This window comes from Phoxinus phoxinus (genome assembly GCF_949152265.1).
Source record: "Phoxinus phoxinus genome assembly, chromosome: 7".
NCBI lineage: Eukaryota > Metazoa > Chordata > Actinopteri > Cypriniformes > Leuciscidae > Phoxinus > Phoxinus phoxinus.
In genome coordinates, this window is record NC_136882.1 from 15,988,192 (window position 1) to 16,000,501 (window position 12,310).

At 39.9% G+C, this 12,310-nt stretch overlaps 1 protein-coding gene across 6 annotated transcripts in view; it reads left to right on the forward strand.

Moving 5' to 3' along the window:
- The window catches only part of pard3bb (par-3 family cell polarity regulator beta b), a 314,850-nt gene that overhangs the window by 105,722 nt on the left and 196,818 nt on the right, over positions 1 to 12,310 (forward strand). For 5 of the 6 annotated variants that reach the window (XM_079619492.1, XM_079619489.1, XM_079619490.1 and 2 more), the window contains one exon: positions 10,865 to 10,951. In XM_079619492.1, coding sequence (XP_079475618.1) covers positions 10,865 to 10,951 — 87 coding nt within the window. The remainder of the gene's footprint in view (positions 1 to 10,864; positions 10,952 to 12,310) is intronic. The other variant, XM_079619491.1, reaches the window with a different exon arrangement.

The window sequence follows — 12,310 nt, forward strand, 5'->3', positions numbered from 1 at the left end:
GACATAGCGTAAAACAGGAGCACTATATATCTGACATTTTGCTATAATATTTCTTGTTAGAAATTCAAGGTACGTTTAAAATTCTACATGGAACACAAATGTTTTTATGAGAGCAGTAACAGTAAAGACACTATTTTTGGAGTAGCCTATGCATGGAATATCTCTACTATGTCTAGATGAGTGGAGGCATGTGTTCCTCTTACCTCATACAAGTTAACATTTTGTTCTGTTTTTTAGTATGAATTAAACTTGAAATTTTCATTTAGAATGATTAAAATGTATTTTATCGTAAAAGGAACTCCAATAATAACTTCGAAAAACTTACAGCATTTCCACATTCCATTACAAAAGTTTTTTTTCACAATTTGGCAGGTTTTTTCAAAATTTTCAAACTTACATGCTTTCGTTCTGTCGGATGTCATATATTAGTTCATGCATTCTGGTGTTTTGGAAATGCTGTAATCTTTGTTATAATATGTTCTAAATCTACTTGAATTCGATTGTTTGTATTCTTTAGTTAGACACATAGTTGTAGATCTTTGTTTGCAATCTCTTTAAACAAAGGATTTTGCAAGAGAGTCAAAAATCCCCCGAAACACATTCAGAGCACAGACGGACAGTAAGGAGGGTTGATAGGGTCACTTCCTCTCAGCACGACTCCTCTACCACGTCTTACACCAGACTCTCACCATAGCAACCGGCTGCGCCATCACTGTGAGGAATACTGGATGCTCTCTGCTCTCGGCAAATGATCCTTGAAATTGAGAGGGAAAAAAATGAATTATCACTTGCACTTTGAATATAGAAATCGAAAGCCATAAGTACGGCCAGCACTTTGCTAATAACAGTTAGAGGTTGTAGGAATGTGCAATTCCAAGAAAGTGTTCAGTGGGTTTATGGTTGGTCACCTTAAAGGAATACCTCACTCGCCCTCAAGTCGTTTCAAAGCCATATGACTTTTTCTTCCGTGAAACGCAAAATGAGAGTTTTTGAAAAATTGCGACACGTTTGGAAAAGTTTTTAATGTACACGTCTGTCAAGATCCAGAAAGAACAAAAAACAACAACACCACCCTTACAGTACTATAAAATAGTATATAATATAATATAATATAAAAATTGTATATAAGATAATATAATTTTTTCTATGTGAATAAAGTCTACAGGATTGCATTTTTCAGGGATTCAGTTTCGCTTGTTGTGAGGAAACAACAACAAAGAATTGCCCAGTGAACCTCATTCATGAAACACAAGCATAAAGTATTTCTATGTAAATCATTGGTACAACTATTCTCACATAAATTGTTGCTCTGAATTCAATGCGACAGTTTACGTGAGGATTGTTTTACGAATGATTTACCTTGATATTTACTGCTTGTGTTTCATGATTGAGGCTCCATATGAATAGACCTTTACTGTCGACTGGAAAACAGTGTAATGTCTGAGTATAGATGGTAGAGTCCTGATAAACCATGTGTGTTATGATAAGGATACTGGTATACACTTGGACTACAGATGGAAATGAAGCCAATTAGAAAAGTTATACTTTGCGTATTGCTAGCTGTGTGTGTGAGCTAGATATAGATCCACTGTGTGTGTGTGTTGTGGGGCTGAGCGATATAGCATCCGCCACTTTTTGAAATGATGGTTTCTCGACTGAAAGAACACGCACACAAAATTTTTTTTTTTCTTTGTATTTGTCTGTATTTTTAATCAGATCATCATTTCAACTAGTACTCAAATGTTAATTGTAAGTGCTTAAATGGTTAAAATAATATAATAGTTAAATTATAAATGGCCTCTTTCACACACTGTTGTTCACCAATTGAACACAAGATTGGCTGATATTTATTTATTTTAATTTATATGGACCATAATAACAATACCTGGAAAAGCACATTTATTCCTTAGTTAACGTTCACAACTTTGTGGTCAGTCAGATTTTTTAAAGTTTTGAATGAAGTCAGTTATTTCACCAATGCTATTTTTGATAAAAAAAATAGTAATATTGTAAAATATTAGTGCAATTTTAAAATATATGTTAAAATGTGATTTATTCCTGTGATAGCAAAGCTGAATTTTCAGCATCATTCCTCCAGTCTTCAGTGTCACATGATCCTTCAGAAATCATTCTAATATGCTGACTTGATGCTCAAGAAACGGTTCGTATTTTTATTAATGTTGAAAATAGTTGTGCTGCATAATGGTTTTGTGAAAACAAACCATGATTCATTTTTCAAGATTCTTTGATGGATATAAAGTGAAAAAGAACAGCATTTATTTTAAATATTTTGAAACATAATATATGTCGTTACTGTCACTTTTCTTTAATTCATCCTTCCTGAATAAAATTGCGTAATAAAGGTTAATTTCTTAATAATAATAATTATATTATAATAACGTTAATTTTGAATGTTGAATTTTATATATAATATACATTTTAATCAAAAGTGTTGTCAAAAATATTGATTGTTTTCAATACATATCGATACTGAAATATGTGAAACCCTTCCAATACAAATTTTCAGAAGAATATACATGATAACAGCTGCATATATATATATATATATATATATATATATATATATATATATATATATATATATATATATATATATATATATATATAATGATTCAAATAATTGATGGAATCAGAGTTTTGAATAGATACACTGAAACAGAATGCTCAGTAGTAAACTTAATGGACAAAAAAAAATGTTGCTTAATTTAAATTTTATATCATCTGCAAATATATGTTAAAAAAATTGTCAGTATTCAATAAAATGATCCCAGCTCCTCTTTTCTGAAACACTCTCTGTCTGAACCTGAACCTACCATCACAGTCTCTATCTTTTTTTCCCTCTTCACTTTCTCCATTTCTCTCGGACTGTTTTATATTTCCTCTGTATTATGTGTCTCATATGGCCTTTTTGCACCCGTCTGTTGTATTTCCATCTCCCATCACTTCATCATTTTATTGTGTCATTGGCGTCTGCCACTGAGGCCCCTTCTCCATAAGCACTTCACTTCTCCACCTTTGTTGCTTCTCTCCCTCTCTCAGTCTGTTTTCCCTTCTCTTCCTTCATCTATCTGTCTTTCTCCGTGTAGTCATTCTGAGGGGCCACAGACTCATCTGTGCGCTCTTATCTGCTGTGCCATTGTGCCGTTGACTCCCTGCTGTCAACCCCTCGGGCCTCTTTCACACTGACACCCGTTTATCATCATCCTCTCATCACCCTCTCTGCCAATCACACACAGACCCACTGATAACCATCCGCTTTATCAGAGAGACAGTGAGAAAATCTTAAACTCTAACCCCATCAGCGTTGAGCCCGATTTCTGTGTCTAACTCCGCATTTCCTCTTAACTGATCTCGATTCAGTCTGCGGGATAACATTTCAGACACGCCGCCTCTGGGACTTTAATTTCAGCAAAGATAAACAGCAGCATCAAAGATTTGCCTTGTATTAGTTTCTGCCACAAGATTATACCTGGGTGCTTAAGATTTTCTAATAGAAAGCACGCAATCTCTCTTGAATCAATTAACCGAGAGCTGTTCTCAAGTGAAAGGTAATTGAAGTAATGAAAAGAGGTGGCGTTGGTAATCTGGAGCTCAGCGGTCAGTGTCGTAGTGGATTAGAGCCGCATTGTGATGGTGTCAACGGCGCGTCAGATCGATACTGTGGTATGATGATGACGGTGATGGGTGGTGCGCTGAAAGCCCTATTTTGAGCTTGAGAGTCTGACTGACAGCATGGCAGTGAGCGCCTTATATACATCCTGCGGCTCAAATGGGAGACTCAGACTTCAGATTGTGATCTCAGGTTGGGGAATTTAAAAATGTGTTGGCCTACAGGTTTGCAGAGTTTTTGTGGAGATTTAGTGAAAGTCATATTGAAGGTTTTTGCAACCCGGTCTTATGAGAAAACGTAGCTATTTTGGTTATTAGCTGGTAGTGTTTTTTAATGAATTTGAATGAACGTGATTCATATGTAAACAACAATTCGGCAAAAAACTAGCTCGACACAAGACACCATGTTTGATTGCACATAAGCACAATTTGAGAGCTACGATGGAATTACTTTCTTGCTCACACAAATATAGGGCCCTATTTGAACATTCTAAGGGCATGGTATAAAGCGCACGGCGCAAGTGCACATCCACTTTTGCTAGTTTAACGACGGGAAAAATGGTCGGCGCACCCGGCGCATGGTCTAAAAGGGCTGTCCCTATTCTCTTAATGAGTAAGGGGTGTGTCTTGGGCGTAACGAGCAATAAACCAATCAGTCTCATCTCCCATTCCCTTTAACAGCCAGTTGCTCTCGCGCTATGGCGGATTGCTATTTACATGGTGGAATTTGCAAGCGGAAAGACTTAACGCTTCTCTAGGGAGGAAACGGATTATTCAATTCAATTCAATTCAAGTTTATTTGTATAGCGCTTTTCACAATAGATATTGTTTCAAAGCAGCTTTACAGAAAATGCATTTCAAAAATATACATACAAAAATACAGTTAGTTAATCATAAAATTTAGGGCATAACATATCGCCGGCGTTGGGTCGTCTCTTCACAGGCGTCGAGTCGTCTCATCACAGGCGTTGGGGCAGAATGTACGCACGGTGTGGACCCGTCTATAGGTGCACATTACTAATGCGCCCTTTAAATAACACCACTGACTTTAGACCAGGTTTCAGTTGGTCAATGGCGCAGTGTATTTCAGTTGCCTCAAAATAGCAACGTGCCTACAATGCGCCTGAACACACCTCGTTTTCAGACCAGCATGTCCATTGGCGAACAGATGGGTGCAAATGCATTTACTATTTAAACAGCGTGGCACAGGACGTGAAAATGATGCGACGCAAAAAACACTTGCGCAGGGTGTATGATAGGGCCATATACAATATGTCTGGGTAAAATAGCTCAAATTAGCACATTTATGGTGCTAATTTTTTGGTCTTTTTTGAGTGAAAACTAACTTTAAAAAAAAAAATTGTGAACATTGAACATTGCTAGTGCATTGGCGTTACCATCGAAGTTACTGCACAGATGTAGTACATATACATAACTTTGAGTATTTCTGTCTCGAGTAGTGGTTCAAACGAAATGTTGCTCTAAAGTGACCTGCCAATTATTTTGTATTTGCAAAGTGCATAAGTAAGTTCTGTCAGCCTTTCTATGTATTCTGATGGTAAACAGATTTAACATTAGTCATCCTTTAATGCCGTGAGTCTGGTATATTAGTCGCTGGAGACTGAGAGCAGGTTTGCACATGCGGTGCTTTCCGCATCCCTGTTGAGTGACTGGATCCCTGATTGTGAGGCCGAATTAAAGTCCTGAATAGGAGGATTATTTAAACCCTGTAGGGGAGCTTTACTCTTGGTTAAACACTCACAGGTAAACACACAGCCTTGTTCACACCTCTTCACATACATTTTCCATTACTCAATCCTCTCCAGCCTACATTAGACATCTCTGAATCCTCAACACAATAGCCGTCGCATAAAGAAACGGCATCTGTATTCAAATAGTCCTTCATTCAGAGGAGAAGTATCGCATGTTTCTCCAGGAACTCTCGTGAAGCGGACCCACACTCGGCTCCGTACACAATCACAAGAGAGACTGTTAATCTGAACCACAGCTCTTATTTGTGCAAAGCTGCTGAAGCTCAGCACTTTGAAGATGGCGAGTTGAAAAGACGAGAGAGCTTTGGTAATTTGCTCTCTTTTATTCGTATCTGCCTTTTATTTCCCTTTTTTGTACCTTCTGTCTGTCTTGAAGAGAGAGCAGGTAAATAAAGAGGACACCTGCTCAAGTGCCCCTTTCCTGCTTCACAGCCATCCTTTCATCCGTGGTCCTCGTCTTTAGATGATGTGGTATGCTTTCTTCCACCGTTCATTTGTTTGACTATTGATGCTGGACTAACTAAAGAGGAAAAGTAGGAGTGAGGTAATGAAGGGAAGCAATTGGGGTTCTGAGCTCTGTTCCAAAGTTCTAGTATCATTGCAAGGCTGATACAAAAGGTAGGCAACTTCATTATGCTGTCCCTCATTTAGGCCATATTGCTTCAAATTGTAACATTTGCAGAGAAGATATTCTCAAGATGGAAGACTTTTTGATTATTTTATTTATTAAATACAATATAAATTGTAACAGCCATTACTCCAGATCAGTATCATATGATCCTTCAGAAATCATTCTGATATGCTGATTTGATTATCATGCTGTTCCTCGTGCTTGCATTGAATTCAGTTGTGAATCAAGTCCTTAAATTGAATCGATGATAATAATAATAATAATAATAATAATTAATCTAATTATAATTGGACTAGTAGCGCGGTCGGAATATAACAAGTTAAATGCAACCATTTCAATCGGAATTCAAATTAGAATTGAATTCGGATTATTAGGGGTGGTTTAAACCTTTTCTAATCCGATCAGGATGACACTTGATTTGATTGACAACCGAAACTGGAAAGAACTGCACACGTGGAGTAAGGTAGAAATGCGTAATGTCTTATGACGTGTGGAACAAGGTGTTGTTTTCATTGAATGAAGTGTCATAAATTACTGTTGTGTCATTCAAAAATGTTAGTGTTAAAATATGAGTGCCCGTCTCCTCGTGATCAGGACCCGAAATAGATAAATATTAAGTCTGCCCTTAAAACAATGAAGCAATTTAGGAGATTAGTTAGTATGTGCAAGCAGTGGGGAACTCTGTATATTCGTGCAGTGAGCGCATATCAAACAAATCTATTCCGGTTTGAAACTTGTGACGTATAAACGCGCACATCAACCCGATCACTTTATTTAGCGGTCATGTAAACACTACATCTGGATTTATCAATCAGAATGAATTAATTCAGATTGAAACAAAAGTGTAGCTACTTTTTCAGTTAGAATGTTACCTAAGATGGCAGACATGGTTAGGCAGGTCATTTGTAGTGCATCTCAGTTTGTGTATCATTACACTACGCCCTTTTGTAGTATAGTGTGAGTAGCGTGTTCACACTGAAAATTTCAACAAGTACACTTCAGAGACCCGGATGATGCACTTCAGTAACCGAAAAAAGCAAAAGCTGTGTCTGAAACTGCTCCCTATCCACTATATAGTGCACTATATAGGGTATCAGCCATTTTGTAGTGGTGTCCGAATTCTGAGTGAACGACATCATTCCCTACATTCGTTCACTACTTTTACCCACAATCCTCTCTGAATTCGAGTGTACATTCGATATACTCTTGCTGAAGCACTATTTCCCACCATCCAATGCGGAGAGCACTAAGCGCGCATGAAAGTGCGGGAGCGAGCACGTTTAAACCAGAGATTACTTTACAGCTTTCTTATTTCTGCTTTAACATTTATTTCATGCTATATTTTTAGTCCCCCCCCCCCCTTTTTTTTTATTAATCATTACTTGAATAAAACATATTAAAATATTGTTATTGTTGTTTAAGCTCGTCAGTAGGTTACTCATGGACACCTCGACACTTGGTCAGGTGGAACCGGGAATAGAACCACCAACCTACATGAACCACTGAGCCACTGCCACCCCTCGAACCACTGAGCCACTGCCACCCCACGAAACACTGAGCCACTGCCACCCCACGAACCACTGAGCCACTGCCACCCCACGAACCACTGAGCCACTGCCACCCCACGAAACACTGAGCCACTGCCACCCCACGAACCACTGAGCCACTGCCACCCCACGAACCACTGAGCCACTGCCACCCCACGAACCACTGAGCCACTGCCACCCCACGAACCACTGAGCCACTGCCACCCCACGAACCACTGAGCCACTGCCACCCCACGAACCACTGAGCCACTGCCACCCCACGAACCACTGAGCCACTGCCACCCCACGAACCACTGAGCCACTGCCACCCCACGAACCACTGAGCCACTGCCACCCCACAAAACACTGAGCCACTGCCACCCCACGAAACACTGAGCCACTGCCACCCCACGAACCACTGAGCCACTGCCACCCCACGAACCACTGAGCCACTGCCACCCCACGAACCACTGAGCCACTGCCACCCCACGAAACACTGAGCCACTGCCACCCCACGAACCACTGAGCCACTGCCACCCCACGAACCACTGAGCCACTGCCACCCCACGAACCACTGAGCCACTGCCACCCCACAAACCACTGAGCCACTGCCACCCCACGAACCACTGAGCCACTGCCACCCCACGAACCACTGAGCCACTGCCACCCCACGAACCACTGAGCCACTGCCACCCCACGAACCACTGAGCCACTGCCACCCCACGAACCACTGAGCCACTGCCACCCCACGAACCACTGAGCCACTGCCACCCCACGCCCACGAACCACTGAGCCACTGCCACCCCACGAACCACTGAGCCACTGCCACCCCACGAACCACTGAGCCACTGCCACCCCACGCCCACGAACCACTGAGCCACTGCCGGATGAAATTCACAATAAATGGCTCATTGTCCAAGTGCATAGTGTATAATATGTAATCTAGGATACAACATTTTGGAATGATCTGGAAATGGCGAGTAAAAGAGGAAATGCAAAATAGAAGAGTGCTGATCCCCCCCCAACCACAACCCCCCCAATTAAGCCCTCCTAATTATTTTGGGGCTCCTTCACCCCTCCTCGAGGAGTAGAGTCTCTTTGAAATTTCTTATTTGAGCCGGCCTTGATTAACGAAACTTCTGGTGAGTTGATGAAACTGCACTTCACAGGATTTACTCATGCTTACCACAGTTTTCCCCCCGTCTTTGTTGTTGTTGTTCGCAGTTTCCATCTCTTGGTGATTGTGTTTAAACCCCATCTCTCTCTCTCTCTCTCTCTCTCTCTCTCTCTCTCTCTCTCTCTCTCTCTCTCTCTCTCTCTCTCTCTCTCTCTCTCTCTCTCTCTCTCTCTCTCTCTCTCTCTCTCTCTCTCTCTCTCTCTTCTCTCTCTCTCATCTCTCTCTCTCTCTCTCTCTCTCTCTCTCTCTCTCTCTCTCTCTCTCTCTCTCTCTCTCTCTCTCTCTCTCTCTCTCTCTCTCTCTGACAGAGTTATCTGTGCTGTGGTAGCTTATCAGTGTTGAGTCCTCTGAGCTCTGGGCAGACAGCTCTCTCATGCATTAGCATCTCAACAGTCTCAGCTCTTTCTCCAAATAGGCTCTCACATAACAGCCAGACACAATCTGCACTACACACCTCAGGAAAAATGAAAGTCAAACAGGAGCCTGGGGAAGGGTGTATTTATGTTTGTGTGTGTGTGTGTGTGTGGTCAGCCTGCTGAAGTCATTAAGACCTCACACACACACGGGTAAATTATTGGTCTAGATGCCTGTTTGGGAGTGTTGGAAGTAAAGGCCTCAGGAAAAGAGAGACTCACCACACATTGTTTAAATTGCAGTGTTTTATTGTACCACTTCATGCTCACTCACACCTGACGGAGTCAGCGCATCCCTCAAAGATGTTGCCCATTTATCAATCTTTCTCTCAACTCTTTTGCTTTTTCTGGACAAGTTGGGATAAACCGCGGCGCTAATAGGATCACAATTATGCACATCGGGCAGCTGTGCACAGAAGTCCAACTAAATAATAATAAATAATATGTGCAATTTTGGTTTGTTTTTCACCAAATCCTGTCGTTTACCCCAAGAACACTAGGAATGTACGGCACTTGTCACATGGGATCATTCTTTTTTTAAAAGCTTGATGCTGGTTGCTTTTCACTGCCGTTATATGGACAAGCAGGACATTAAAAAAAACACTTTTGTGGTCCAATAAAAATGACATAATGCAATAGAACAACAGTAGTCTAAGTAAATGATGACTTAATTTAAATTGTAGGGTGAACTATCCCTTCAACTCTTTTCCCGCCATTTATAAGACCATGCTTTCACGCCATTGTTGGAAATTTCCGGCTATCCGTGTTGTCACTGTTATACGTTAGGGGGCGCTATTACACATCTTTTGAAAGAGTACTGAATCTCCTGATCAAAAGACGTGCAGAAGCAGAAACAAGCAATCTCATATGTATGCAGATGCATATGTAAAATAATGCGATCATCAACATTTAACAGTATATAAATCAAAACTGCCTAATGCTATTGAATTAAATGTTGACCCAGGACGAGCTATAGGACGAGGTATAGGACTGAAGCTTTGGGGGTGTTGATGGACTCGATCTACTACATCTATGTTTTGTTCATCGTTCTGAATCAGATTTGAATGTAGTCTTTGACAAAGATGCGATTTTCTCAGCTTTTTGCTCAAAATGTCGCTTTGCATGAAATAGTGCATCAGCCAATCAGCTTCCAGAATTCTCCATGCTTTTATAATGCTTTTATAAGAGTTTGTTGTACCATGTTTACAAAGTCATTGTCGGTGTGTCTCTGCCGGTCTCTCTCTCTCTCCTCAGCTCCTGCAGTGGCTAACTGTACTCACTCATGTATGACTCTGCAAATATTCCTCCATGAAGAGCTATTAGTTGTGGATTAAAGGCGGATGATCGCTGCCGCAGTAAAACGGACCGTTCTGTCCACAGCTATCCACTCACACTCCCGCTATATCATCACACCACATGCCAAGAACATTAACTGCCGAATAGGGGAAAACAGGAAAAAAAGGAACATTTGAAAATTAGTCAGAAAGGCAGACATCATGGAAACTATTTCAGCAGGGAATGTAGGAAAACAGGATCATGTGGTAGGGAGCTGACTAACTCACAGACATGTACTGCGGCTCGGCACCCGCGCGTGTAGGAGATCTGAGGGCCAGGAGACAGTGAGTTTACACAGGTTTATGTTGTGCTGTCTGACTTCTTAATAAAGTGACTTATGGGTTTTGTTTGTTTGTTTGTGTGTGTATGTGTGTGTGCAGCAGCCTCACAAAGACGGTGGAGATTTCAGGAGAACAAGGGCCTCTAGGAATACACGTGGTGCCGTACTGTTCCTCTCTCAGCGGAAGGTTAGTTCAGCACTGCACATTTCTCGCTCTCTCTCCTCCTCACACACACACACACACACACACACACACACACACACACACACACACACACACACACACACACACACACACACACACACACACACACACACACACACACACACTCTCTCTCTCTCTCCATGATGCATGTCTTACCTAAAGCGCGGTTACGTGCACTAGAGAAATCTAAAGCTCCACCGCATTCATTCAGAACTTTGTTTGTGTCTACGTTTTTTAGGTTGTGGGGGATTATGGGAATGTTCTGTGCTGCTCTCTTGCTTTTGAAGTCATGAACCAGAAGTGGGGTGTTATAGTCTTTTTAGCTTTTAGACTGTCTGTATGCTAGTGTACCACTTAAGGTTGTCAAACAAAGTTTAGCAGAAATGTGAATTTAAAGTCTTTCTTTTATGGGAAAACTGACCAAAAATATTGATGACTGATGTTTTTTTATGTTTTTTGTCTAATCAAATTTTCTCTTGGACGATTATGTCCTTCCCCGCTAATACCACCTGCAGCGGATTAGCAATTAGCTAATCTTGGTTCATGGCTGTGATGTATTGTAAGCATTTTATTTATGGGACCAACCCTTCTACAGTTATGTCTCCTCTCAAATTTCTTTTTTATAGGAATTATATTATGGATTTCATCCATTATTCATGGAGTCTTTGAATTATTCCAAAACTGATGCATTTAATCTTTCCAAGCAAATGAGGGGTCACATTTTAATTTTAAATGATTATTTTAATTTCACAGCCCAGAACAGAAGATTCTGTGGGGTGAATAAAGAAAGAAAAAAAATATTAATATACATGCATATATATGTGTGTTTTGTATTAGATTTATATTATTTATTTGTGGTCATTTTCTTAAGTTTTTTTTTTTCCTTTCAATTCTGTATATATTTTGTAAAAAAAAATTAACTCATTTTATTCTGCCGCTCAAATACATTTCATTGAAATTGTATTGTTTAGAATAGATCTCTGGATTTTTTTTTTTTTTACATTTTAATTTTAAAAGATTATTTTAATTTTCAAGACCAGATCAGGAGATTTATTAAAATACAGGCGAAGATATAAAAAGTTGCTATTATTAGTTTTGTAGTTATTTACTTTAAATTATTTATTTTTTACTTGTGTAATTTAATTGAATTTCTATTAAATTATGTTTATTGGTTTGTTTGTTTTTTCACATTTTAATTTTAAATGGCTATATTTTATTTCTCAGTCCAGAACAAAAGTTTCAGTGAAGGAAGAAAAATGTAAAATAAAAATAAAATATGTACATAAACCACATTTTGGTATGACATCACAAAGTCAAACACCTTTTTCTGAACAATGTAAC